This window comes from Amblyomma americanum, chromosome 6 (assembly GCF_052857255.1).
Source record: "Amblyomma americanum isolate KBUSLIRL-KWMA chromosome 6, ASM5285725v1, whole genome shotgun sequence".
NCBI classification, from domain to species: Eukaryota; Metazoa; Arthropoda; class Arachnida; order Ixodida; family Ixodidae; genus Amblyomma; species Amblyomma americanum.
In genome coordinates, this window is record NC_135502.1 from 14,894,590 (window position 1) to 14,922,316 (window position 27,727).

General features: G+C 46.8%; 1 protein-coding gene across 1 annotated transcript; it reads right to left on the reverse strand.

Moving 5' to 3' along the window:
- Positions 1 to 27,361, reverse strand: LOC144094568 (uncharacterized). The gene is made up of 11 exons (XM_077628487.1): positions 27,090 to 27,361; positions 26,447 to 26,560; positions 20,759 to 20,966; positions 19,294 to 19,400; positions 18,799 to 19,031; positions 12,947 to 13,121; positions 12,702 to 12,873; positions 11,249 to 11,349; positions 6,337 to 6,475; positions 4,304 to 4,555; positions 1 to 484 (listed from the first exon to the last, which is right to left on the reverse strand). Exons 2-11 carry the CDS (start codon positions 26,558 to 26,560, stop codon positions 345 to 347), a joined length of 1,641 nt encoding a protein of 546 aa, XP_077484613.1. The 5' UTR covers positions 27,090 to 27,361; the 3' UTR covers positions 1 to 344.
- Positions 27,362 to 27,727: the final 366 nt, after the last annotated feature.

The following is a 27,727-nucleotide window of genomic DNA, read 5'->3' on the forward strand; positions in this document are numbered from 1 at the left end:
TTCCACACAGCATGATAAATTTTTGTACTCCCCAGACGAAGACGTATAGCGCCTGTGAAGAATTTGTTTCCATATTAAAGCAGTTAGCTGTATTCTTTTTGTTTCGAAATCTATTACGAGAACCTCTTGAAAAAACGTAGCAGCACGAAAAAACGAGGACGAAATAGACACACATGCTGCTACGTTTCTTCAAGATGAATCAATACCAACTGGCCCAAACGTCGGTACTCTTGTATTACGAGAAGCATGTGGCAACAGTGTATTTTTAATGCAAAATGGTTTCTGAGAGGTGCATTCAGGGCCGATCAATCCAAAAGGGGCACCCCTTGCACGTTCCGAAGCTTTCACTTCAAGTTGCTGTTGGCTCGTCGTTCGAGCACCCACTCGAGAAGATCACACCGCACCAACTTGCCGAGCTTGTTTCGTGGAATCTCGTCGACGAGTGTGACACCTCCCTGAAGTCGAAGCTCCTTGGGAACGCTTGCTGCGGCATGGCAAAATGAAACATGAAAAAGAAAACAGAGAGAGAAAGAAAGATGAACACGCCTTTAATGCCAGTCAAATCAGGAACCTATATATGTATGATTTTAACACCTTTCGCTGGACAGGAAAAGCTCGTCAGTCAATCGCCAGGGACCTCCACAGAAGGCTACGCGCGCTCTATCCTTCTAACCCGCCGCGGCTGCTCAGTGGTTAGGGCCCTCGTCTACTGAGCCGGAGTACCCGGGATCGAACCCGACCGCGGCGGCCGCGTTTCGATGGAGGCGAAACGCAAAAAGGTGCCCGTGTGCTATGCGATGTCAGTGCACGTTAAATATCTCCAGGTGGCCGAAATTATTCCGGAGCCATCCACCTTTCTTCGTTCACTCCCTCCTTTATCCCTTCCTTACGGCGCAGTTTGGGTGTTCACCGAGACAAGTGAGACAGTTACTGCGCCATTTCGGGTTCGAACCCGACCGCGGCGGCTGCGTATTTATGGAGGAAAAACGCTAAGGCGCTCGTGTGCTGTGCGATGTCAGTGCACGTTAAAGATCCCCAGGTGGTCGAAATTACTCTGGAGCCCTTCACTACGGTGCTTCTTTCTTCCTTTCTTTCACTCCCTCCTTTATCCCTTCCCCTACGGCACGGTTCAGGTGTCCAACGATATATGAGACAGATACTGCGATATTTCCTTTCTCCCCAAAGCCAATTATTATTATCATTACTTTCCTAAAACCAATTTCACTCTTAATTTCAATTTCTCTATCCTGCCACGTACACTAGAGCCGAAAAAAATTAATGTAGATTAGCTCGGCTAATCCAGGATATACAAAGCGAAATATGTCGGCGTTGACAGTGTTCATTGGGTTTGGCGTTGACAATGTTCTAGACGGCGATGACTTTGAGGAAAGGAAAGGCGCATAACTGGCTCTCTGGATAGGTGGACGGCTCATTCATGTTTTGGTATATGTGGCGGTGGTGAGAGAGCGAGATGTAGCCAGAATGCATTAGCGCTGCATGCCACCTCCCATGGTGGTAGCGAGGGCGCGCTGCCTATCCAATGTGCGGAACGCAATCAAAGCAGGCTGTTGCGGTTGAACACCAAGCCACGTATATAGAAGCGATATTGAGGTCTCCGCTGAGCCACGGAGCCGGTTTGTGCCTTTCCTTTCGTAAAAATTAATTTCCCTGGCAAAGTTGTCAACGCCAAAAAACTCTATGAACGCCGTCAGCTCACTTGTTTTGTTTGGTTTTTGAGGAAAGGAAATAAAACAGTAACTGTCTCACATATCTCGGTGGACACCCGAACCGCGCCGTAGAGGAAGGGATAAAGGAGGGAGGGAAATAAGAAAGAGAGCGGAGGAAGACCTGTGGCTCAGTGCTACTGGTGGCGCATGCGCACTAATCACTAGGGAGCGAGACCGAGAGAGAAAGAGTCGGTGGCGGGCACCTGCGCTGTACGCCACTCGTGCTCCACCATACGCCGGCTCAAGTGAAGCGCGGCGTTGACTAGCGTAGTGAAGCTTTTCGCTTCAAAACTGAGAAAAACGCAAAAAATTGCGCACCGCAAGGACGACTCCAGTCTTTGAATAGTTTGCTGCTCGTCTTTTTATATCACACTAAGATCGATAAAGCTCAGAATTAACAATAGAGCAGCGCATAACAAAACAGTACAAAAGGAGGAACAGAGAACAACACGAGCGCTGACTGTCAGCTGTTTATTTCTTGCCGTTGCAGCATATAAATACATGAACCACAGCATGAAGTGGGAAAGAGCGATCAGGTCAGCTGATACAAGCTATACAACTCAGCCTTTCGCTGGTTGCCATCGATTTAGAAAAGCGATGTCTTGCTGATAGTGCCAGTGATGCCACACTCACACAATTTTTGCCTGCACGTGAAATATTACGAGCCTCAATAATCTCTCTGACATGCTTATCATTGTGGCGTTTGATAATTTGGCTCCTTTTAAAAAGCGGCATACACGGCTTTGGACGGCCCCGTTTCTTAGACTGGATCTTGCAGTAGCGACAGGGCTGGCTTAGATGGCCCGATTGGCTCTCATTAACATTGCAGTCATGTTTTTTAACCTACTATTTACATATCGCTCTTTCCCATTTCATGCTGTGGTTCATGTATTTATATGTAGCAACGACAAGAAATAAACAGTTGACAGTTAGCGCTTGTGTCGTTCTGTGTTCCTCCTGTTGTCCTGTATTGTTACGCGCTGCTCTATTATTACGGATCACCAACTCGCCCAACAAGCAACGCTCAGAATTACTCCTCAGTACGGCGCATATACTTCGACCGAATCACTCCGGAGTGCTTCGATTCGTGTTCTGTTGGCAATTAACTCAAACCTGCAGCAGCCGCCTTAACAGAACACAACATATATCAGTGCATCTTGCACGAAAGAAGATTTCGTGGTTTACTGACCCTGTGGGCATACTCGCGACTTTAGTGGTGAAACATGTGCTTCCGCACTCGGCAGCTGTGCTAATAAGGTGTCTTTCTCCGTATTTCGTCCTGTTTGCGGCGGCAATCGTGATGGCTTAGCTTGGGATGGCGTAACTTGTGGTGAATCACATACCACGACAACCTAAAAACAGCTTTCCTAGATAGGACCTTGTTTCGCTGGGGCCACTTGTAGCTCGCCCATAAGTTCGAATGGATAATGACACTTTATAACTGAAGATGAGAGAACCTTGTGGAAGAAGTCGTTGGATGCCTCGCTAGCGGATAAAATGGAGGCACCTTCAGGCAATTTAATACAAAAAGGGCAGCAGGCAGATATCAACTGAACCTCCGCTCCTCCCCTCGAACAGTTTTTTCTGGTGCAAAGTGTAGCGGCAAGCGCAATGCCACACATGCAATAATACTCCTGCACTTCGTACAACGACATGCCTCATACTGAGGTGGAATTCTCAAATTATTTTTTTTTCGCAGTTACGCCTGTAAGCGCGCCCTTCTTTTCTAGAGGGTTAAATAATATCAAAAGATCATAAAATGGACCCCGCGGGAGTGCCGCGCAATACAACGAGGGTTGAAAAGTGATTATGCAGAAGTTCAACAAAATTATCGAATTTTAAATTAATCCAGAATATTGGCTAAATATTAGACGGTCGCTAAGGGTTTAAGCAATATTGGTGGTTTTGCTTGAGCGCTTAGTTTATATGTCAGAAAAATCAGAGGCCTAATTGGGTAACAGTATGAGTCCTGAATTTTAAAGAGCCGCAGTGACTCAGTGGTAAGCGCGCTAGGCTGCTGAGCCCGAGGACGCTGGTTCGATCCCGGCCGCGGCGGCTGCGTTTAGATGGCGGCGAAATGAAAGGCGCTCAAGCACACTGCAGCGTGATGTCGGTGCACGTTAGTGAACTTCAGGTCATATAAATTTACCCGGAGTACTTCTCTAGGGCATTCCTCTTATCCCATGTTACTTTGGGATGTTTAGCCTCATAAACCAAACCAAACCAAACTGAGCCAAACCAAACCAAACGCAGCCCGGAATTTCAAGCGAGGTGATGTGCTACTCAACGAGCAATTCTGCAGAGGTTGTCAGTCTGCAGTTTGCAGTCTCGATAGCTTTAACGACTTGTGCGCATATATTGCACGGAACGTGGTTTCCTTCTGTGTTAATTTTCACTTTCTTCACGTTTAGGTGTGAGTGCGTTCTCACAAAAAGGGAAGGCGAGCGCTAACATTTCCTTCTACACACCGATTTAAGTGAAGAAAGAAAGCAAGATTCATTTTGTATGAAGCGCTTAATATAACGCCCTTCAACTGTGAGAGGAAATATTGAGGACGGCAAGCTTTTCGCACCCACCTTCGACAAATCGTAGGTAGTGCTCCGGGCCGAGGTGTCTACTTTCGGGCTTGGGCACAATCACTGCGTGCGGTAACTGCCCATCTTCCGGGTGCGGCAGTCCCACGACCGCGCAGTCTTTCACTGCGGCGCACTGAACGAGGGCGGCTTCGATGTAGGCCGGCGGTATCTTCGTACTTCGATAGAAGATGAACTCGCTCATTCGCTGCACTAGGTACAGCCATCCTTCTTCGTCGAAGTAGCACTCGTCACCTGCGGAGGTGGATTACTAAGCTGAAGAGGCGAATCAGCGTTCCAGCAGGCCAGTTGTTGCATCACTGACTGGTCACCAAGACAGTAATTAAATAATGCTAAGAATATTGATTTCATATTTCTTTTCTTCAATTCTTCTTCATCTTCTCCCGGTGACAGAAGAGAAGAAAAGCTGGCGTGTAAACTTAAATTGAATTATCGTGCTCGAAGACTACTGAAAGAATGGCTTTATTTGATGTAGGAACTAGAGAAAAAGAATTACTAGCCAAAACAGCGTGCATGTTCGCGCAAGCTATGTCTGTGCCTAAAAAGTGGTTCGGCTTATAACCAAAGTGAACACAGGCATATGTAGTACATATTTCGTTGTGACAAATCTCAAGTATACCTTCACTGGTGTCCTCCTGCGCTTTGTTTTACGTCTGGCCATATTTACTAAACTCAATACTGCAGGAACTAGCGCAGAGGGACAGAGAACAGAGGTAGAGTAAAGGCAGGGAGGTTAGCCAGAAGGGTGTTACGGTTGGCTGCCTTGCATGGTTAAAAAAGGAAGACGGGTGTAAAAAGGAAAGAGCGACAAGAAAACAAGCTGAGATTCGAGCGCCTAGCAAAGCACCTCACCGGCCAAGGTAAGCACATTTGTTGTTGCATTGATGGGACCAATTATTTTCCGCTTGGGATGTAGGAAAACTTTCCTATGAGGGTACCTTTCGCGCTTGTGGAGTACATGTATAGAAATGCGGCGTTCTTATCACCGCCTTTCTTTTTCTTCTTGAACGCCTGCGTGTTCGCAACTTCGCGAATTTCGCAAAGTTATTCATTTTCAAGCGGTGATATAAAAAAAGACAGTATAACACGACAAGGATTCAGGTTGGCCATTTGGATAAACACCACATGCTTTTCGTATAACCGGGCAACATAACTGCCTTGCTTGCTAGTTTTATTAGCATAAGAAGAAAAAAGTTTTTTTTTGTTTTTCAAAATGAAAATGCTCTCTTTGCTTCTCCACGTTATTCTGCAAGAAAGTGTGACCGTGTGCCTAAGATTCGTCGTATTCTTCGGTCTTCAGTTGATGAGCAGGTACGTCTAAATAGTGACCTAGCGAGGGTGGTTGCATAGTGCAACAAATGACAGATGTGCATTAATTAAAAAAAACCGTTTTTATGAAAATTACACACATGAAAATACCTCTTCATTTTGTGTACGGTACTAACAACATATCATTATTAGAGGTGACAGAGTATAAGTATTTGGGCCTATGGATTACTAACAACCTTTCGTGGTCAAAACACATAGACGCTGTCGTAGGAAATTCAATGCGGAAACTCTTTTTCTTGAGGCGCTCATTAAAGTCATCCCCACCAAGTGTCCGTCTATTGGCATACAATTCCCTCATCCGCCTGTTACTAGAATATGCTGTAATCATCTGGGACCCTTTCACGGTAACAAACATTCAGAAATTAGAGCGAATACAGCTAAAGCAGTTAGATTTATTTTTAACGCATATGGCCGTGCATCTGTAAGTGAGCTCGTGAGGCGAAGTGGGTTACCCCCAATTGTGGAGCGCAATCGTGTTTGTCGATTAAGGTTTTTTCCCAGCTTGTAAAAGGTCATTATAAAGTTAATACTTCTAATTATTTTGCTTACTCCTCAGGTTATAACACGAGACAAATGCATGCACTAACAATAACCCCCTTGAAGCAAGACTTTCATTTGAGCTAGTTGTTCAGGGGTGCAGACCATCAGCTCTAATAGAAACGCAGTCATCAGCATCATGACGTCACCTGTTCTGTACCAGCCTCCTGCGTCGGTGACACACTCAATCAGCCGTCCCCAGTAGCCTCGCATAAGGCCGGGACCTCTCAGCACAAGTTCTCCTTGCTGCCTTGGGCCGAGCGGTTCTCTTGTCTCGGTGTCCACCACCTACGTGATTAAGTATAGGTATGAAGTCGCATACATGCCAGAGATGGTAAATGTAGTCTAAGCAGCGACGTTTTGAGTACATCAAGAACAGTTATGCGCCAAACAGTCTGAATAGCCGTAACGCATTAGGAAGTGGCGAGCACAGATTTAATCAAACAAGGTTAGAGGGGCACTAAAGGGAAATAACAAACTGAGCAATTTGGATAGATTATTCATCGAAAACAATGACGAAGTTTTTTCTGAGAAGGAAAGTGTCGCTAGAGGACAGCTGTGTCATTTTAATACTCGTCTTCCTCAGAGCTCTCCGGCCAACCAGAGCGAGCATACCGAGCCTGAGTGACGGTGAAATAATGTCGTCGTTGTCTCGAGATGGCACCGACGGCAGCTGGTAGTTCTCAGGCTGTTTCACAGGTTGCATTCCATAGGATGCTTCTACGCTTTCATGTTCAATGTTTATCGTAGTCAGTTATAATCCACTCTCAGTGTGGGTTAGGCATCAATGAATCAGTGTCCCGTGCACATGAGGGTAAAAATTAATAAATTGGTTTTTAGGACAGGAAATGACGCACTAGCTCGTGGTTACTGCGTCGGTGGATCGACACCCGAACCGCGCCGGTAAGGGAAAGGATAAAGGAGGGAATCAAAGAAGAAAGGAAAGAAGAGGTGCCGTAGTGGAGGTCTCCGGTTAATTTTGACCACCTGGGGATCTTTAACCTGCACTGTGTCATGAGGGCGTCATCAGGTTGGTGTTTTCGGCAACAAACATGTACATAGCATCTGAAGCAAGCGGAGAAATTCTGCGTACACGCCTATTTCCAAGTCAAGTGAGAGCAGTGCAATATGCTCGGTGGACGCGGACGCATACTTCTGCAGTGTTTTGTTTGTCCTCAAGCGTGATACGCCGACAATAACGTCGTTGCGATCGACGAACCAGTGCACAGTGATTGTTTGGATGCACTCTCGTTGCCGCTTTCAGTGAGGAACAATGCACAGCAATTCAAGTGATTTGCTATCCAATCTGTTTTGCGTCGACCCAAGTCAGAGGAGCTTTCGTGCACGTCAGTGGTTGTTAAACTAAAAAGCATAATTGAAAAACGCACCATATAGTCGGATACAACTCAAGTTTGCAGTGAAGTTTCGTCCACATTCAGGACCGCCGAAGAGGATTCCTCTCTGACAAAAGTAGACCGTTGTACATGTTTTTCTTGTTGCCTGAACAAGAAGTTAAGCACGATAAAAAATTATAAGCTCAAGAATTTTGATGCCTCTGGCTTGTTTGATACAGTCAAACTTTAAAAATTGTTTTGTTCACTCTGGTCACTGGCCGCCGTAGTAATACGTTCATGACGCTGCGGACCGTGCCCGGTGTTACCAACTGCCGACCTCGTAAGTTGCATCCTACTATAGTGCGGAGCCTGCACCTCTTTTGCGGGTACAAAAACTTCTAGGTCTGGACAAGTATTACGCGTGAAATAAAAGCTGCCAGGAGAAAAAGCACAACCTTTTGGCGTAAGTCCATTCCTCTCAGCCCGCGTCTCAAGCATTCCTTAGAAGAAATGGGCGAAAGCAAGTGCGACAGATTAATAAAGTTTTAATGCTCTTGTGTATTTACCCGTTCCGAGAGCATTTTGTACTGATAATTCCGAAAAGAACCTGAGATTATTTCCAAACATACACCGAGGCACGAGAAGCGTACGCCGTGCTTGTCCGTTCGTCGCGGGCGGGAAATTCGGACACTTTTTGCGCAATGTTTAAACGGACCAACAACTGAGTTTTAAGCACCGTTTTTTTTTTGTGCAAGGAAAACTTGCTGAGGGGCTCGATTCTGCTACAGGTTTGTTAGAAACGCTGTAGAAGATTTTTGTCGATAATTTTCCTATCAGTGAATGCGCCTATTTTTATGTACCCAGATGATGGAAACCATGATCAGCGGGCGGGATGGCGATTACACGACGGCAGAAGTGACGTGCCCGCCTATGTCTACTAAAAACTATCAGTGAAACTGTCTGAAACTAATATAGCTCCCTCCCGCCAGATAGTAATTAGAGAGTTTTGTTATTGAGAAGTGGACATTTGAGCTTCCGGAACAGAAGCTGTTACGGCACACTGACGTACGCCTTGCCGACAAGTTTTGGTTGACTAATTATCGCTGCATCCAGGAAATGCAGAACAATATGGCTCCATCTAGTGGCGAAAGCTAAAACACATCATCGGCGATGCGATGCGAATGGCGTTGTCGTCTTTCATCAAAACGGCGAACCAGAAGTTTGGTTTGGTTTATGGGGGTTTAACGTCCCAAAGCGACTCAAGCTATGAGAGACGCCGTAGTGAAGGGCTCCAGAAATTTCGACCACCTGGGGTTCTTTAACGTTGCACTGACATCGCACAGCACACGGGCCTCTAGAATTTCGCCTCCATCAAAATTCGACCGCCGCGGCCGGGATCGAACCCGCGTCTTTCGGGCCAGCAGCCGAGCGCCATAACCACTCCGCCACCGCGGCGGCTGCGAACCGGAAGGACCGTAAACTATAACAAAATATGAAAAACACTCCTGAAAGAAAAACAACTCTGCAATCAAACAAATCAGTATCATTTTAAAATTATGTGGCCACGGGATGAAATACTTCGATAATGGCAATATTTCAGTTCGAGATGGCACTTTACTTTTTTGTGCAATTTTTATAACATGCTGAATTGTAACTTTTTTTCGATACTTCTGCGCTATAGGTTCTTAAAATATGAGGCAAGATGTTTTCATTCCAGCCATTATCTTATGACAAGTTTGGTCAGTTGTCGGTCCCTTTAAGAATATTTCGTTTCGCTGCCGGTTGCATATTCGTAATTGTTTATTCCTTGTTATCTCGGTGAAGATGACGGGGGCTTATCGTTGGTCTCTATGTTCCTGGTCATGCTGAGGGCGTTATTTGCACTGTTGATTTTAATAAAACGTTCTTCCTTGACATAAGTTGTTGCTGCCTCCAAACAGGGATTGGCGGTGAAGTGCTGCTGTTTCTAAGTCGGCGTAGCAGCGGTAACATTTGATTGCGTCTCGGTCTTAAAGAGACCCTGAAATAATTTTGGTGGTGATATTCTAGTGCAACAGGTCTGTACAGGTAGGCTTTGAGAATATTCGAGCCAAATATAAAGTTCTGAGTACACTCTACAATTTACAAGAAATATTAAAAATTGCTGCTCGCAGTAGCTTGCAACCGATTAGGGTAACACCTCATCGCGCGTTCTCGGCCGCGCAGTTCATTCAATTCAAGCACCTTTATTGAATTGAATTGAATCGGCTGGCCGCCTCTACCACGAGGACGTTAGTGCGAAATCTGTGCCAGCCTTCTTATTGGGCCCGTGCCCAGATGGCGTTTCCGGGATGGGGCATGATGGGACAGGGAGGGCTGCAGTCCCGACCTGTTTTCTTGATATTTTTTCTGATGAGACAGCGTGTATGAGTTGAGGGCTGCAATGAGAAGCATATTTTTTCATCGCTGATATCTTTTCAGTGTTAATGAAGGTAGATTAATTAATTTTTCCGTGCGGTGACGAGTGATGATCGCTCGCTCATGCGCTTTCCTAACCTGAGTAACTGTCCTTTCATGGTCCCTTTAAGGGTATGACACGAGGCGCTAATGGTGATGTGCGACTTTCTTTGTTAATTAGTACCTCTCTCTTTATAACACACTCATTGGCACAAATCAGCACATCAGTCGAACTGTTAGAGGCCCATGTACTGTGCGATGTCGACCCCGGCGGGTCGAATTATCCAGAGTCCTTCATTACGCCGTCCCACAAAGCCTCAGTCGCTTAGGGACGATAAACTGCATAAAACCATAAAACGGACCATACATCAGTAGGCATACCAGACCACGTGATACAACACAAGACACAAAAGGTCTCCACTTTACCATCCAAGTAACGTGCCTCGACTGTCAAGAGGTCTTGCCTGACTTGCAGCCGAAGCGTACGGATACGATTCCTAAATATCCCAATTTTCTTGTCAGTGTAATTATTTACTTTACATGCTTACACACCATAAGGAAATTTGAGTAATGCTGCAACCCCATAATCACAACTTAACTCAAGTTTTAGTAATGTTCATTCAATAACTCAACGTGTGACGTCACGGCCCTCTCGATAAATCGGGATTCTGTGAACATGCCAACGTCAGCAACTACGGCGATTTCCTCGCTGAACGGGAGCTTATCTGTCACGTAAAAAAACATAAAGAAAAAGAGTAGAAGACTGCAAATCGTCAGGCAGAGCACTATATCGGTGCGAGGCAGCATGCGCGTATTAATTTCTGAAAGAGAGCATCTTGGGACTTGCGTACTCATATGCACACCAACCACTCGCATAATGCATTAAAAAAAATTCTACAGGCGCAGTGCCAATAACAGGCGTTCGGTTCTCTGACATTGCTTTCCCACTGCCGTCGAAATAACGCTGTACGAGAAAGCGATCAATCAATCGTGGCTGGCGTAGAAATCACGACACCAGTCAAAGTTGTAGGAATTAACAAGTGGTGCCGCCAGGTGTTGTTTACTTTTAGGAAATTTTCTTGTCTATCAGAGCTTTGCTTTTGATAAAATAATATATTCTGTATTACGCGTCACTAATCTATTCAGCTTGATTTAGTATTACATTTTAGCGTCCCTTTAATCTGCAGGGCCACTGAAGAACCTGCTTTCAAAAAAGAAAGGATTAGAGCTCCTCAAAGATTTGCATTCATGGTTGGCTGAGGTGGCCTGGGTATACAAGGCTATTTCTCACCATGGCCTCATGACCCATTCCAAGACGGCCGATAGAGGTGAATCTGGGCGGGCCATCACGGAGTCCTCCCGCAATGAAGACAATTTCGGTCTGTCCGTAGACTGCAAGCAGTTAAGAGAGACACATTTGTGTGAGTTCATCAGTGGATGACACAGGCTTCGTTTCATGTTGCGAAAGCATCTTCCCGAATTCGCAGCGAATGCTTCCATCGCCGTCTTGTCTCAGTTGGTGCAGACCACTCGTGCGAAATCTCTCGCACGTCCTGCACGCCGCAGCTTGCTGGTTGGTGCCGCCTCGCTCGAAGGCGATGCAATTTACAGTCTATGTTAACATGGTTTTAAACCGCTTGAAGTGAAAATTACTTTTTCTGCATGCTGTAAGTTCTTAATTTATCATAAAAGTGTGACGTGCAGTTTACTTACTGTTTCTTTGCTGTTGGCTTGTTTATTAATAATTTTAGAAACTTAGTACCTAATTTGACCATTTGGTGGCGCAGCCGGTAGAGGTAGCTTGCTACGCGCAGCACTTGACGTTTCTGTGTGCTCTTTGTTTCACGCTCGTTGACGCTTCACGCTGCTGTTAGCAGTTTTCCCTCTAGATCCTTTAATAGCAGTGGTGAACTGTAATGTGGAACCTCCCTTTCCGCAAAAGTAAATAGCCTTCCATTTCTTAGTGTGCTGAAAGCATCATCCTTACTGAGTCTAAACCGCTAATGCTCCTGATTGAACCGTCGACAAGCGTCACTGCTTTGGTATTCAAATCACAAAACAAAATCAGCCAGTGTTTTACATACCAAAATGGTGTAACGTTGGAAGTATTAAAACAATTTTGTTTGCATGTATATGAGCGCCGGTTAAGTGGGAACAGATTGCGCTCGCATTTTAAGCACCCTCTATTCCCTCCTTTATTTATGAACACCTTGAAAAAATTTAAATCCAAGTAAAATCAAGTGTCATCATTCGTGCTCGGTACGTAACATAGCTTCAAACCAACAAGCTTTGTTTAAAGACAGATATGAAAAGCGCGACATTTTCTCCACATTGCTTGATGTCTGTGCGAAATCATACGCCAGCAGGATTTTATTTTCTTGCCAACAACTTTCTTCTGGCAACATGAGTGTTCCAGTTCACCTTGCTGTGATTATTATCAGTGACAGTCGTGTTGAGAGGGCTTAGTTGATTTGATTTGATTTGATTTGATACATAGTATTCAATGTCGTGAGGTGATCATGGAAGCCTTAGCGGTGGCTGTGCGGGTTTGGCGTTCGGCTGCTGATCTCAAGGTCGCGGGTTATTAACTTCCGGCCGCGACGGCCGTATGTCGATAGCCGAAATACAAAAACGCCAATGTGCTGTGCGAAGTCAGTGCATGTCCCGCACAAAGTTCTCTCTCCGAATTTTCATTTCATCTGCCAACGTATGAGATCTCTTTCGGAAGCAACTGTGAACCATACGCTGAATGTAACTTTTGAGGCGCAGCTCCTGAAACAGCCTCTTTGCCACGCTCTCGCTGATGTAGTTCGTTGCTGTTGTGACGTAACGCAGGTGGCCAAGGTTGTAGCTGCTGCGTTGCGGGTGGTCCAGGAGGCATTGGGCCACGTAAGGAACTGTGCTCAGTGCGGTCACCTGTGTGAACGGCGTGGTCAATAGTCTGGTCTAATAGTCTGATCAATAGCCATTCTGGTCAATAGACACTTGCCTTGTGCTTTTGCAGCGCCTCGAGAAGAACTTCAATGTTCGAACTCTCGAGAAAGGCAGTTGAGGCCCCCTGGACGATGGCTTTGCTTACGCAGTCGAACAAAGCGTACACGTGACCAAGAGAACTGGTGCACAGCATAACATCCTCCGTTGTTAGACCCATGTGTTGCGGATGGCTGCGAAAATAATCGCTATGGCATGAACGGTAACCCAACAGCAGCTAAAAAGAATACTGCGAAATTATGCCAACAAAAAGTCCCTGTGCAGTAGACTGAAGTTTCAGCGTATCCACAGAAGGAAGAGGGGGAAACGTCTGCCTAGTAGCGCTTAAGAGTTTAAAACAAAAACAAAACCGAGCAGGCTATTTTTTGCAAGCAGCAACGGCCAAGAAAATTTTTTATATTTTCTGTGCAGGCATGTATGCTTTTGGTAAGAAATTTGTTGCCGACACCACATGACGAACACTTTTAGTGAGCCAAAATTCAAGAAGCAAAGCAAAATGATATCACCAGGGCCAAGGAATACAAAGCTCGGCGATTTTAAAGTTTTCCTGATGCAAGTATTCTTGCTAGAGTGGTCCTTCTAAATCCAGTCTCTAAAGAAGTAGGAAATGCACCCCGGAGCTCTAAGTAAAAAGGGAGGAATCACGCAACGTGGTCAGCCATGCTATGGTTTAAATTTTAATTGTCCAATTAGGAAAACGGTTGTAATCAGTTTACCGAAAATGCGGGGCGTTACGCTCAGCACATGACTGCCGGCACCTCACGGCGTTAAGGCGAAACTCCCATCAGAGCAGTTTAGCCTTTTGCCGTGAGGTGGGAGGATCTGGAGCGAGATTGGCTCTCGAAATACTCGTAGACGGTGTTAACTGACGGGACAGCTGTGAGCGACGAATACCTAAAGAAGCAACTTAGGCGGACCATCTAGGTCACGTGACCTTGTTACGGCTCAAAAACCTGCACAACGGATTGCGAGCAAACTGCGCACCGTTGCAGTCGCGAGAAGTTGCTCGGGAAGAGCGACCTGGGTCTCACAAGCCCCACCGGTGGCTGTGTCACCTGCCCGGGCAGTGACGCATCGCTTAACCATTGCACCACTGCGCCAGGAGTGGTTTGAGGACTTCCAGCACTCTATCAACGTTAAGTAAAGAACGACTAATTCGGTATATATGCACATGAACCCATTAAAGCTATCACGTTATACCCTTAAGACACAGGTTAAATGTGCCTTCTAGTTTTTCATTTTAGTTCGCTGGCACTAGAGCCCTCACATGCCGATTTCGCCAATGTTTGCCCGGTCCCTCTACGAGCTTGAAGAGCTGGGTGAGTAGGTGCCACCCGCCTAGTTGGCAGCCATGCTCCCTAGTCAAGTGGCCTTGCAATGTTTGCACAACCTGCCCACCGGATTGTGAGCAAACTGCCTGCCATGGCAGGTGGAAGTTAAATTATGATTAGTCACGACAGGGTACAGCACTTGCCATCGCGGGACAGTGGCGCATCGCTTCGCAGCGGCACTACTGCGCCAGGACTGGTATGAAGACTCCCATCGATCTGTGAAAGTAGAGAATGACCGATTCCCTATACATGGGTCTTAACCCGTTAAGGCTACCGCGTCCCACCCTTGAGTTGGAACTTAAGACTCCCAAGTTAAACTAAGCATAACTAGTGCTAGCACAGTTATGCCTAATTTGGCCTAACCAAGTTACATCGTCGGTCATTTTTTTTTTCGAAAATTCACTGATATGGGGACGTCGCACGTACAACTCTGTAATGAGCCTCCAGTACATATGTGCGACATGTGCTGGTCCCACCAGATATCTTTACAGAAATCTCCAACAAAAATATTATATCTATACTTGTCAACTTAGCGCATAATCAGCGAAAGCTGATTGATATTAGCGGGTGAGAGGTCTGGAGCGGTAGGCCCATTTTGACGTTTCACGGGAGACTGCCCGAATGCCCGGTCTCATAGGCCCGTTTTGGCGTCTGTACACTCATGTGCACACTCGGTCTTCCTCTTACAGTCTTCGGCTCGATCGCAATCCCAGCATACTTCACGGACACCACGGCCCCCTTGAACAAAACAAATAGCCTAGTTCCCAGTGTTGTCTTATTCGCAGTCTAAACCCTCCGTTGTTATTGATGAGATGAAATTCACATAACTGGCTCCCTCGGAGGTACGTGGCGGTGATGTCCACCTAACACGTTGCATGTAACGCGTTGCACGCCTGCTATTGTACCCCCTGCATTGCTTTTGCTAAAAGGCTTTCACAAAGGCATTACAGCTTTCGCTGTAAAGTTGCGAAATTATTTCTGTTTCTGTTTAGTGGATGGGTTAGCAACTTTTTCCCACAGCGAGAGCTTTAATACCTTTGCACAAGTTATAAAATTTCAAACTGGTTTTCGGGGAAAGGAAATGGCGCAGTATCTGTCTCACATCTCGGCGGACACCTAAACCGCGCCGTAAGGGAAGGGATAAAGGAGAGACGGAGAGAAGAAAGGAAGAAAGAGGGGCTGTAGTGGAGGGCTCCGGAATAATTTCGACTAGCTGTGGATCTTTAACGTGCACTGACATCGCACTACTCACAGGCGCCTTAGTGCTTCGCCTCCATCGAAACGCAGCCGCCGTGGCCTAGTTCGCAGAATCAGTTTAAGGGCGAAATGCAAACTACTGGCAAAATGTCATTCACACAGTTAGGAGCGCACTGTGCCTCGTGTGATAAGTGTCGGCCCATTTCAAGTGCGCTGCTGTCCTGGTCCACCCCCCGCAATACAGAAGGCACGGGTGTACCTATTTAGGCACCCTCTTACTGTCTGCCCTGGTCTGTCATCAGTATCAGCGTACCCATGAACTTTCGGAAGCATATCACATTGAGGAATTAAAAAAAAAGCTTTCTGTGTGTTAGGAAGCCATCCTTTTCATTGCGCTTTTATTTAGAGCTTCGCGGATTAGATTGATCTTGTATCATCTCTTTTTGATGTAGCATGTGAGTCAGACAACCAGACAGACCTTTCCTGTTCCATTAAAGTCCTTCTTCCTCCTCCTCCGCCTCCTCCTCCTCCTCCTCCTCCTCCTCCTCCTCCTCCTCCTCCTCCTCCTCCTCTTTTTGGTGTTTTTTTGTGACATGAGTGGCCAAGTGTATTTATTCCGTTTCAATTTCATTAAAATTTTTGTGTGTGTGCAGAGCTGCATCCACTAGTTCGTGCTCTTTCGGCCTCATGGTTCGTGCGTTCGTTATCTGCCAGAATAAACTAGTGCCAACTAGCCAGTTTTCTTTCTCGGGGAAAGGGACAAGGAAGGATTTGAAAGTGTATGCCATCGACATAATTTGCGTTATTCCTGAGACGATTTTGTGTCGTTTCTCTCAAAAGCTTCCTAATTAAGTATTGGTCGATATATGCTTTACTGAAGAAAGATGCATATGCAATACATTTTCGGCCCAAAAACGTAGTTTATTTTTTTTTGCCGATGAATGACGTATTTTGTCAGGCGACAATATCCGTGCCGCCGCGGTGGCTCAGTGGTTATGTTGCTGATCTATTGACCCGAATAACGCGCGTTCGATCGCGGCCGCGGCGGCGTATCTCGATGGATGCGAAATTCTAGAGGCCCGTGTGCTGTGCAATATCAGTGCACGTTACAGAGCCCCAGGTGGCCTAATTATTCAGAGCCATCCTTTGCGGCATTCATCATAGGCTGAGTCGCTTTGGGATGTTTAACCCCCATAAACCAGACCAAACCAATATTTGTGCACTGTAGCCGGATATCCTTTTAAGAGCGTTAGCTCTTACTTATCACGTTTCGAGATTTTGTGGGGTCTGTTACCGCACTGTGGCAGCAACTAGAAAACAGCACATCTTGCATAGAGACTTGTAGCGCCATCTACAAAAGCGTTGTAGAAACAACCACCTGTCGCGTGCCAATGGTGACGTCACGGTCCAGTATGTTGGACAGAGGTGGAACTAAGTGAGTATGGCGTCAGGAAACAAAATGGCGGCACAGTTTCAGTTTCTTGAATCTAAGATGGCGGCCATTAAATTTGGGTTGTAGAATTGTCCTTTTACCGGCTCGCTGTACACCTCGTTCCGCTATATATATATATATATATATATATATATATATATATATATATATATATATATATATATATATATATATATATATATATATATATATATATATATATATAGCTAAACATTGTATACATGCAATTACTAATTGAAGCGTTACCATATCGCACCGCAAGCCGAATTCTAGGCCCACCTTGACGCCTAAAAAAAAGCAAATTTCGTTTGGGACACATCTTCAGGGGGTGCAACTCGACAACGGGTAGACGTGCATCGTAATTTGTCTGATAGATGGCGCTAGGCGGTGATCGCTCCGCTAGGCGGCGTGCGTGCACGCGTACCGAGCATAGTGGCAATCCTCCCCGTTTCAAAGCGTATTACATTCCGTTTCTCGAGACGAGCGGCGCGTTCTTCTTCCCTTTCTTCGTATAGTAAACCAAACAGCTAACGCTCGTTACTTAAACGTCTTCCAGACGGTGGTGGCCATTTTTTGGCAATAAACGAGAAAGACCTTTTTGGCATTAACGCACGAAAGTAATAACGAGGGCTCCTAACCTGTGCAACTGCATGGTCACAAAAATATTGAATTAGTAATATAGGCAAAAACATACTGGCAGCTCGGTCAATGCATATCCACGCATGAGGATAGAAAGATACAAAAGTGCGTTTCGTGAGGACGGCGGTGGTTTGGATGATTGTTATTTCTTTTTACATGCACGAATGAGAGCGCAGTTATCGCTGGCGTCTACTTGCCTTTAGTTTTCGGTTGGCTATAATACGCCTCTCACATTTTACGCTATGGGCCTGCTGTTTAATCCTGATCGATTTCTAGTCCAGCTAACTATAGCACTGCTAGCCTAGGGGCCTTCGGACCCTGGAAACTGCTGTCTGCAGGCCTTTATGTCCTTCGTGGAATACAATGAAACCTTGTTGGCGATAACTAAAAGCACCCATAACTGTCCTCAACTAAACGCAAGTATCAGAAGTAACACTGGCACATAGCGTAGGTCCCTGTGAGTTGCGGCCAGTAGTGACAGTGGAACATCAGCAGTGGCCTAGCGGTTCGAGCATCCGCCTTGAGGGCGGGAGGTGCCGGCTTCGATCCACAGCGGAGCCTGGTTCCTGGGTACCCACTGTTGGTAATATGTACAAGGTCTCCCTTGGCGTGACGCTCAGCTTATCTGGGGTGACATGTTTGGATAATGAGCATTTGAATTCAACTTGTGTAGCAGAAGATACCTCGTGTTATGGCGCTCTTTGGGCCATGCCGGCCTTGCGCCATAAACATTCATAATCGTAATCACCATCATCAGCAGTAGCGACAACGAGCCCTTGACGTTTTAGCTGTCTGTAATACGCAACAAACCACGCGACTCCTAACCTTTCGTCATATTCCGTGATAACAAGCGAGAGTGATAATTGTGGAGACGCTTTCTGTGCATGCAAGATGCAAAAATGCACCCTGCTCTGTAGCGAATACATTTACCGCTGCTTATTCATGTGCTTGCTGTTTTATAATAGCTATGGCGGTAGTCCGGTTGGCAGATGCCATTTATTATGATACCGAGTAGATATTCCGCTAGCAATCTCCTCTTTGACAATTCTTGCTTGTTACCCCCCAACAATCGGCGATGACCCTACCTAGAGTAAGAAGCAGTGCAGTAATGAAGACCGAAGAACAGAATTACGGTTTTTCGCCGAACAAATACAAGGTTTCGGGGAGTTGCCTATAAATATAGTGAACTGTCACAGAAGAAATATTTGAGCAAAAGTTGATTTTTGTCACCTGTTCGCTGAGACACTGGCCACAAGTGAATCATGGTTGTGCACCACTATCTTGGATTTCCCGGTCGTTCCGCTTGTAGACTTCGTGTAACATATTCGGTTTTTCTGGTATTCGACAGATGGCGGCCCTGAACAGTGGGCTTCACGACCTATCTTCATGAGTTGGCTCCATGAGACAATCGTCCCTCTGATACCAGGGGTACGACTCGCCGGTTCACCCAGTGCTATGATGTGCTGCAAAATGCATAAGTTATGGTATAAAGAGTGAGAAAGAAAGTTTTATATATCGGTGCCAGTGGAGATTACACCTTTGTTTCGAAAGGGGAAGGAGCATGGGCATCGACAAAATTCGTAGCAATTTAGGATTGATGCGATTGCTATAAATTCTCAAGTCAGAAGAGATGCTGATATGGATATATTTGCAAGAGGGAGGCGGACTTGAAACTCCACTGCGTGCTCTATACTCTTCGTGAGCAAATAGGAAAAGTGAGATTACCTTTACAGTTGGCAGCTTGGCCCTCAGTTCCAACGCTTCATCAGTACGGTCAGGCTGGCAGCAGATGGCCGCGAACTCAAAGCTTTTCATCCATTCTACAAGAACATCTGCAGTAGAAGATGGCTTTTTTTTTTCAGTTCACACACATCGGCAAGTGTGCGTGGTTTTTGGACGCCTCGCATATTCCCGCAAATCACATTGTGGGCAAAAGAAAGCTGCATTGTGTCCGTGATCCTACCGAATAGTTAGTAAGAATGAGCAAAACTGAAGCAGAACAATCAATGTCGTCTTTGATTGTGCTTTGTGTCCCCTCTATTTGTAGAGGTTAGACATGAAGCATTCTGGCTTTTGGCACTGCACACTGCATCCAAAACATGCCTTTTTTTGCTCTTGATGATTATAGATTTCGCCAAATACTTGCCGAGTGACGCATTTTAGACTGTTACTGCTACTTTATTTCGAAGATTTCGGCTGAAGAGTTAAAGGTGACTGCCTGTTCGGGGAAAAGAAACCGTTTGTCTCTTTTCGCTCAAAAGAAAAGAAACATTGTCAGAAAAGCTGTGTACATATATGATGCATTTAATTATGACTACAAGGCAGCTGTCAGTATAATAAGCTACACACTACGGCGGCAGCTCTCTTCAGGAAGCACAGCAAATCCGGCGATGCATGCTGACATGTGTTCCTAACTGCCGACCAAAGCAACAACGCCTGAGTAGCTTGCTGTGGGGTTACACAGAGCCTTGAGCTACTATGCAAAGTAATCTTCAATATCATAATCACTTGCGTGTTGCAAGTCATCTTTAGTCTGATTTTAAACAAAGCCAGCGGGCTGCACCGTAGCCAGCCTTCAGATTACACGCTGCGAACTCACGGCCCATATCTCCAGAGTCTTCCGGTTTCTGTCTGGAGATCTCCTGTCTGGAGAATCCTTTTTTCGTATTTCCCCGGAATAATTTCGACCACCTGGGAATCTTTAACGTGCACTGACATCGCACAGCACACGGGCGCCTTAGTGTTTTTACTGCATAAAAACGTAGCCGCGGCGGTCGGGTTCGTATCCGGGAACTCCGGATCAGTAGCCGAGCGCCCTAACCACTGAGCCACCGCGGCGGGTATCCCTTCCCTTACGGCGCGGTTCAGGTGTCCAACGATATATGAGACAGATACTGCGCCATTTCCTGTCCACAAAAACCAATGATTATTACTATTATTTCCCCTCTAGTATGTCCTAACAATATCTGATGAAAAAAGAAAATAACTAGGAGAGGCACAGAGTTGAGAAATTTTAACCAAATAGAGCCAACCATGAGTAGTGCCTTTATATTATATATACTGGCATTTGTTGAAGGTTTTAACGCTTTAATACGGGAAAATAAGTCACAGAGCTGCGGTTTTAGTCTCTGCCGATAATGAGGGCACCTGTCGAGAGAGACCTAAAATTTGAAAAAAGGATAATCCGTACCCACGGAGTATCCCGGGTCCTCGTAAGCGCAGCCCACGTTGGCGCACGCTGCACCCAAAAACATGGGCAGCAATTCGGCGCGGCTTGCGACGAGGATGCAGATCAGATCACCGGCTCCGATGCCCAGGCGGTGCAAGGCTGCGTGCACCGCGGCCACTTGGTCCGCCACCTCGCCGTAAGTTCGCTCTTCGTGCGTGGTGGCGTTTATCTGCGGGGCGGACAGAGAGAGAAAGAGGGAAGGTGGGACGGAAGCCAGAAGGGTGTTCCGGTAGGATACCCTACAAGCTGGAGGGTAGTGGTTCAGCATCCGCCTCGCATGCGGGAGGTGTGGGGTTCGATGCCGAGTGCCGCTGGGTACCCGGCGGTGATACAATGGGTACAAGATTTCCCCTGGCCTGGAGCTTGGCTTATCTGGAGTGAAATGCTTCGAAAAGTGGGTCTTTAACCCCACCTTGAGTAGTTGAAAGCACATTGCGCAATGGCGCTCTTTGGCGATAGATGCCCTTGCGCCATAAAAATTCATAATCATCATCATTGTTGAACCAGTCGTCATAGAGTTACTTCTATCTTGATATTGAAGAACTCCGCATGCTTCTGGGCTTTCGCCTTATATGTTAGAAGCATTGGTGCCGTGGGAGCTGTTCAGAACTGACTGTCGAGAAAGGACACTTGCCGTGAGCTTGCCTTCCTTCAGTGGTGGAGCAACTGCTTTCCCACTGAGTATCTCACACTGAAATGCAAATAAAAGGTTACGTTTCTGGTTGGTGGTCTCACGGTTGTATTTCCGGAGCGAACATGAGGAGAAGAAAATACAAGCATTGAATTTTTAGGTTCTGACTTCCGTACGTAAACGTAAAAATACTGAGCATTTAAGAAACAAATAGCTCCGTACACGCAAGGAACCTAAATAACGAGAAGAGACCATTTCGTTTCGTTCCTAGAAAAAATTAGGGAGAAGAAAGAAGAGGGAGGATAGAATGAGGATGGAGAAGGAAAGGCCGAGAGGTTATGCAGTACGAAAACCGGTTGACCGCCCTACACTCGGAGAAAAGGAAGAGGGAAATATATGAGGAAAGAAGAAATTCTTAGTGAAAAAAGAAGTGCGTACGGCACAGTTTAGCCATTCGCGCAGGTATAACGCCCTCAAGAAACAGCATAATGGTTGGCAGGCCTTCAAGGTCAACATTCGTTCCTGTCGCCGTCCGAGGACTCACAGTGCCCGAGGGTTAGGACGGTACAGTGCTCAGCACAGCGATTGTCTCTCGGCACTGTATGCAAGGCTCAATGACCTCGTAACGCCTGCAACCAACCCCAGGAAGAGCTGTGTTGAATATCTGTGAGAAAGCAGGATTGGTTCGTGAATGCAGCGTCATGACACAGGCGAAAAAGCGTACAGAAGTCAATTGACAGCGTCAGCGCGTTGGTTGTTTCCTCCTTTCTTTGAGTTGTGAGTATACTGTGAGTATGAGTGTATATTTTGTTCTGGAGGAACGATGGACATCCCAGTGGGTTTCACACTTGCAGGCATTGCTAAGTCTTCGAAAGCATTCTACACCTCGGCCCTGTTTTTTCTCTTTCTGCTTCAGAGCCTGCGGATGGCCTTATGTCAGCTATATATATAAATAAACGATTCTTGGAGTTTCAGAACATGGCAGAAAAAGCCCTTCTAATGCTACTGCACTACATGAAGTACTCACGACTCAGAAGTTGCTTTGAAATTTTGAGTACCTTGCAGTGTGTTCGTAATTCCTGTGGTCCTCTCTATTCTTCCCGCCTTTTCATCCCTTTGGCCCGCTTTCTCTGTTGTGGATAACCAAGAGTGCATAATTCTGGTTAATCTTCATTTTTTCCTTTCCCTCCTTTGGCTGTCTCTGGAATTCCTAGAAACGAGTTTTAGGGCCACGTAATTTATGTCACCGGAATAAAGCAGAAACTAATGCAGAACTATTGCAGAGACGAGTAATGAAGATCATTGGGAGAAACGCGCAGAGGGTTGTAACGCGATAATTGCAGCTCCATAGTGCCTAGTTTCATAAGCACAGTTTGTTTTACAGCGACAGCTGTTAAGTGCATCCTCTCCGTTTATGCGGCGTCGTTAACGTTGGCGTTGTAACATGATGTCGAGACAATGCGTGTCAGTAATTGATCAGCAGGGAGTGACGGCACTTATGACGCCATCATATCACGCCAATGAAGAATGTCAAGATTGGCGAACACTCTTTGTATCGAACAGGGACGCTCGGACATCATGAGTTGCCCTTCCTCTTGATTCCACCCCTCTCTCTCTCGTTGCATACGTCACGCACGACTCTCAGCTTAAGTGGATGTATGAACAGGCACCGTACGTGAAGTGTTGTAGCCGCTCTGGTATCGGAGCCGACGAAGAAGCTGCATGAAGCTGGCATCGAGACGTCAAACGCTCTCGGTTTAAGAACAGCTCAGCAACTGCCCGAGGCGACATCACCTACGATCCATTCCACCGGTTCATCAGTCGCTCTACTGGGCTCCTTCAATAAACGGGGACGGTTCGCATCTACCACCGTCTCCCACGTTTATTAGCCTCGCTCCCCAAACCGCTGACCACGAACGCCAGCCTTAAAGACTGCGAAGCCGCAACTACCGGCTCTGAGCTACCAGCTCTTCCTCGCCTCACTTTGGCCCTGCCGCTTCACGTGCAGCCCCGGGCCACGGCAAGAGTGCAGGAGGTCGCCGACAGACTTAAACTGCCGGCCATCTGGAGCGGCAGCAGTGGCCAAGAAGATCACCATCATCCTGGCAAATAAGGTTCTCTCTCCTTCTCTATCTCTTGACTACTGCTTCTTACCGGCTTTCGGACGCGACCGGTCTACCGTTTCTTGACGTCCTTGCCCTTTCCGCGCCCTTTGCCCGTGATGTTACGCTATGTTCCCCCAGCTTCCGCTGTCGTGCGCTGTCTTCACAGCGGGCCGCTTTCTCCTTTACAGAGCCTAACCATTCCCCGGCTATCGAGCCTTCCACGTTTTTGCATGAAAGCCCCTTTTCCTGGCTGGCCGTGCTACACTTCAGCTTTCATGTTAACAACGTGTCAGCAAGCTTTCGCTATACCACCACACAAGTCGCGAGCTCCCAGAAGGTATCTTGGTAAGGCTTCGGTAGCCACCTCCTGGCGCTGCTATCTACGATGGCGTAAAGAAGGCAATCGTTGGCCACTTCGATTTTAAACTGCCGCCACCCCGCTGTGCTCCAGGAGCAGCTTCCACACCTTCACCGTCCCTCGCGTCGCCACCACCAGAACAACCCGCACCTAGAATTTCTGTATGCAGCTAACACACACCAAGCCACTAGCACGCAGCTCTCTCCTTCACTCAAGGCTCGGAAGAACCCACATGTAGATGCTTTGGACTCCTGCCCATCTTTTGTAGCGGCCGCAACATCTCTCTGTTGCAGTTTCCACACGGATGGCTTCAGGCGCTCCTTCCAGCGCCGAACCTACAAGTGCCTGCAGCAGCAACCCACACCTGATGCAAGGACGGGCTAGGTCCCATCCTCAAATCTATCGGTACCAATTCACGGCGCTTCTATCCTTATCACAAGCGTTCCTGGCACCAAAGACACGCTTGTGATTACACTGCTCACGATATCCTTCCCACTCCAGTGTTCACGCACCCGCCCTACGTGACCTACCAGCGTAGTTTTCAGCGTTGAGGGCCCTGTTGCTGCGTAGGGCGTTTTTCTTTACCACGATGAGGTTGCGCAGTCGACGACATCGTAGGAACCTTCGGACATCCCTGCGCTTTTCCACCGCGAAGCGCATCGCGCTCTTTTTCATAACAGCAAATAAGTCTTCATACCGGCGACTACCCTGCGACCACTTGGGTTCTCCTGCCGTCTACGCTGCCCCGCATTGTCTCACCGCAGATCCCAACAATTGCGGTGATTATTGAGCCTGTCGCTCAAATGCATGAATCCGGCCAAACGTCCATTTTACCGCCGTCGCTTCCACATCCATACTGTGTTTCAAGCTTGGCACTGCTACCGGCCCATGATATGCCTCTTGCGCGACTCATATAACCCCCCTTTGCCTTCAGCTCGTCGCCAACCACGACCACTCCGATGCAGCCAAGCACGCCCTTTTGAATTTATTCCCAGCTCACTTTAAGCCTTGCACGGATATTTAATTTTTCATGAACTGGCCCTTGAATACCTCTGTATGCGTTTTTGTGCTCAAGAATTGAAAATAACTGCTGCTTCCCTTTATCCCTCTTCTGTTTCATCGTACTGTACAGTCATCCTCGCACCTGTCTAGAGCACTCGAGCGGCGTGCTTTGTTGTGCATTTATGTGAACTTCCGCTGCTAGCCCGGCCCCGTCAAACTCTTGAAACACGATCAGAAGGAGTGAAACACGATGGATGCGAATATGCATGCGCGCTAAGTTCTTGTTTTTAGCCCTTCATCAGTCGTAAACGACGCAAATGTACTCCCAAGGGAGCCGTTCGAGAGCTTTAGATAGGTTTCTGGACGACTGTACATCGCCATATATTCCTTTATTGCGCAAGGTTTTAGGGGAGGAGCTTACGTAACGGTGCTGGTATCGGCACCTGCACAGCCTACGAAAAGGCTGAAGCTGGGAGCGCGAGCTCCACCTCGCGGATTTCAGAACAGATCAGCAACTGGCGAAGGCGACATCATCTTCGGTCCAATCCTGCGGCTCACCACCCGCGGCTCCCGGGCCCGTTCAGCAAACGGAGATGGCCTTTGTCCACCGACCGTCAGCCACATCATTAGCCTCGATCCACAGAGCGATCGGGCGTGGCGCACGCATACCCGATACTTCGGTCCCCCGCACCCCACTCACACAGTTCTTATCCCCACTTCTCATCAGGTAGGCGCATAGTCTTTAAAACTGTCAAGGGTAACATTTCACCTGCTTCTGGGCAGAGCACGGTCGCTTCTAGAACGTGTAGTCATAGCTTCCCAAATATAAGGAACAATACCATGATAGAAAGAGTTAGCTATGGGTGCTGAGCACATAGATATCACACCTCCTACAAACTAAACCCCTTCTTCTGAAATTCTTCCCTGCCCCCCCCCCCCCCCCCCTCTTCTTTGTGACTTCTAATTGTCCTCTGAATTTAACACAATGTTTGCACAAAAAAGTGGAACAATATATAGCCTGATTACTTCAACAAACGCGTTAAAAATTTCTTTGAAAGAAAATATTGTAGTACCAAATACTCTCTTCCTAAAAACAGTATAGGAATGCTTTTTGCATTTTCTAATTTCATGACTACAGCTTCCTTCTTGGTGGCTACTTGAGTTACATGATTTGAGAAGAGCGAGATTGCCAGATCAAAACGCCAGGAATTTCGCCCGCATACGTGTCAAGTTGCGCACCATGATGGGTGCCATCAAGGTTAGCAAAAACGAGAAGTTGGCCTGCGTAAAAGTATGGCCATCGTTTTCTCTCTGGAGTGAACATACTGATACAGTGCGCATACATGGCTGCGATAGCCATTTCTAGCAGCTGGCTCTGCTGATGCAGAGCTGGTGATGTCCGATGACACCGGCACTTGCGTGCTGAATAGTATGTGCAGTCGGGTGGTGTTCATGCGCCAAAACAGTTTCATCATCGTTGGCGAGAAAGCCGAAAACGTCCTCAAACTAACCAGTACAACTCTGTGTAAAGCCTCTCTCAGCCCTTCACTCACCCATCGGGAATTGTGGTGGCGTCGAAGGTGGTCTAGGAGATATCCACCGAAGTTCCTATGAACGTCCAACGCACCTTGGTTTTTGCTGAAAGGGCTCTTGAGCACAGTGGCCATCTGAATAACGTAATAAAGAAAGCTAGCTATCAATTCCTCCAATCATTCGAGTTATAAAAAATTGGCTTCCCCTTCAGCCTAGAGCTAATTCCGTTGTTGCCAGGTAACAAGGCGCAGTCGGACAACGGTTTTTTAAATGTGCCAAATATCTCTGAAACTCGACATCCTTATAATCGGCTTAGAACTTCCAGCCTGGTTAGAGTTCTCTCAGTAACTGTTGTATAGACGAGTGATCATGCATCGTCTACCGTAACTCATTCCGGGCATCCGATCAATGCTTGCTAACAGTGCCTGCCTGCCTTTTCCTTCGTTCAATTTTCCTTTGCTTGGCGTATTTTATCTTGTTAAAATATAATCTTGCTCGAATGTTTTGCACAACTTGCAACGAACTGTGTGGGATAACCTAACTCTGGGTCGGAAGAACGGAGATGAATTATATCTCTCCAACACCTTCTGAAGTGGCCCGGCGCAATGCTTGCGTCATAGTAGACGTCGTTTAATGCACACTGAAAAATACAAGTTTACATACCTGGGCCGTCCACCCTTGTCACTCTTGGCGAAAAAGAACCAATTAAACTGCAACTCCTGATAAGAAATTTTGCCTCTGCAGAGGTACGTTATATTATAGCGGACGTGAATCGAGAATCACGGAGCATGCTTCATCACTGGATCGTAGCAGCGAACAATCACAAGATGTCAGCAACCGGATGCTGCACACCTGGTGCAAGCAGTACGTACTGTGCCCCTATATGGTCTACTCCGAGTGCTGAAAAATTGCTGGAATCGGAACGGAAGCATATGGCACGGATTAGTACGGCTCCGATGTTTTTACTGCGACACCCATAGCGGCGTGACGCACAGAGTAGAACTCTGTGTTTTGCCGATGCGATGCATTCGGCCAAACATGTTTACCTGTGGTTGACAGCACTGATTTATTTGTTTATTTATTTGTTCTTCAAAGGTCCACAAGGGACATTACATGAGGTGTGCGCTGGAAAGGCAATTGGCATGAATACAGATGATCTTCTATGGCGGTTTTGAATTTCCTGAAGTCGATGATGGTTGCCACTTCAGATGGAAGGTCATTCTAATCTCGGGCTGTTTTCAGAAAAGAAGAGTGGTGATATGTTTCGGAGCTAATGTGGTTGAAGTACAAGCATGAGGAGG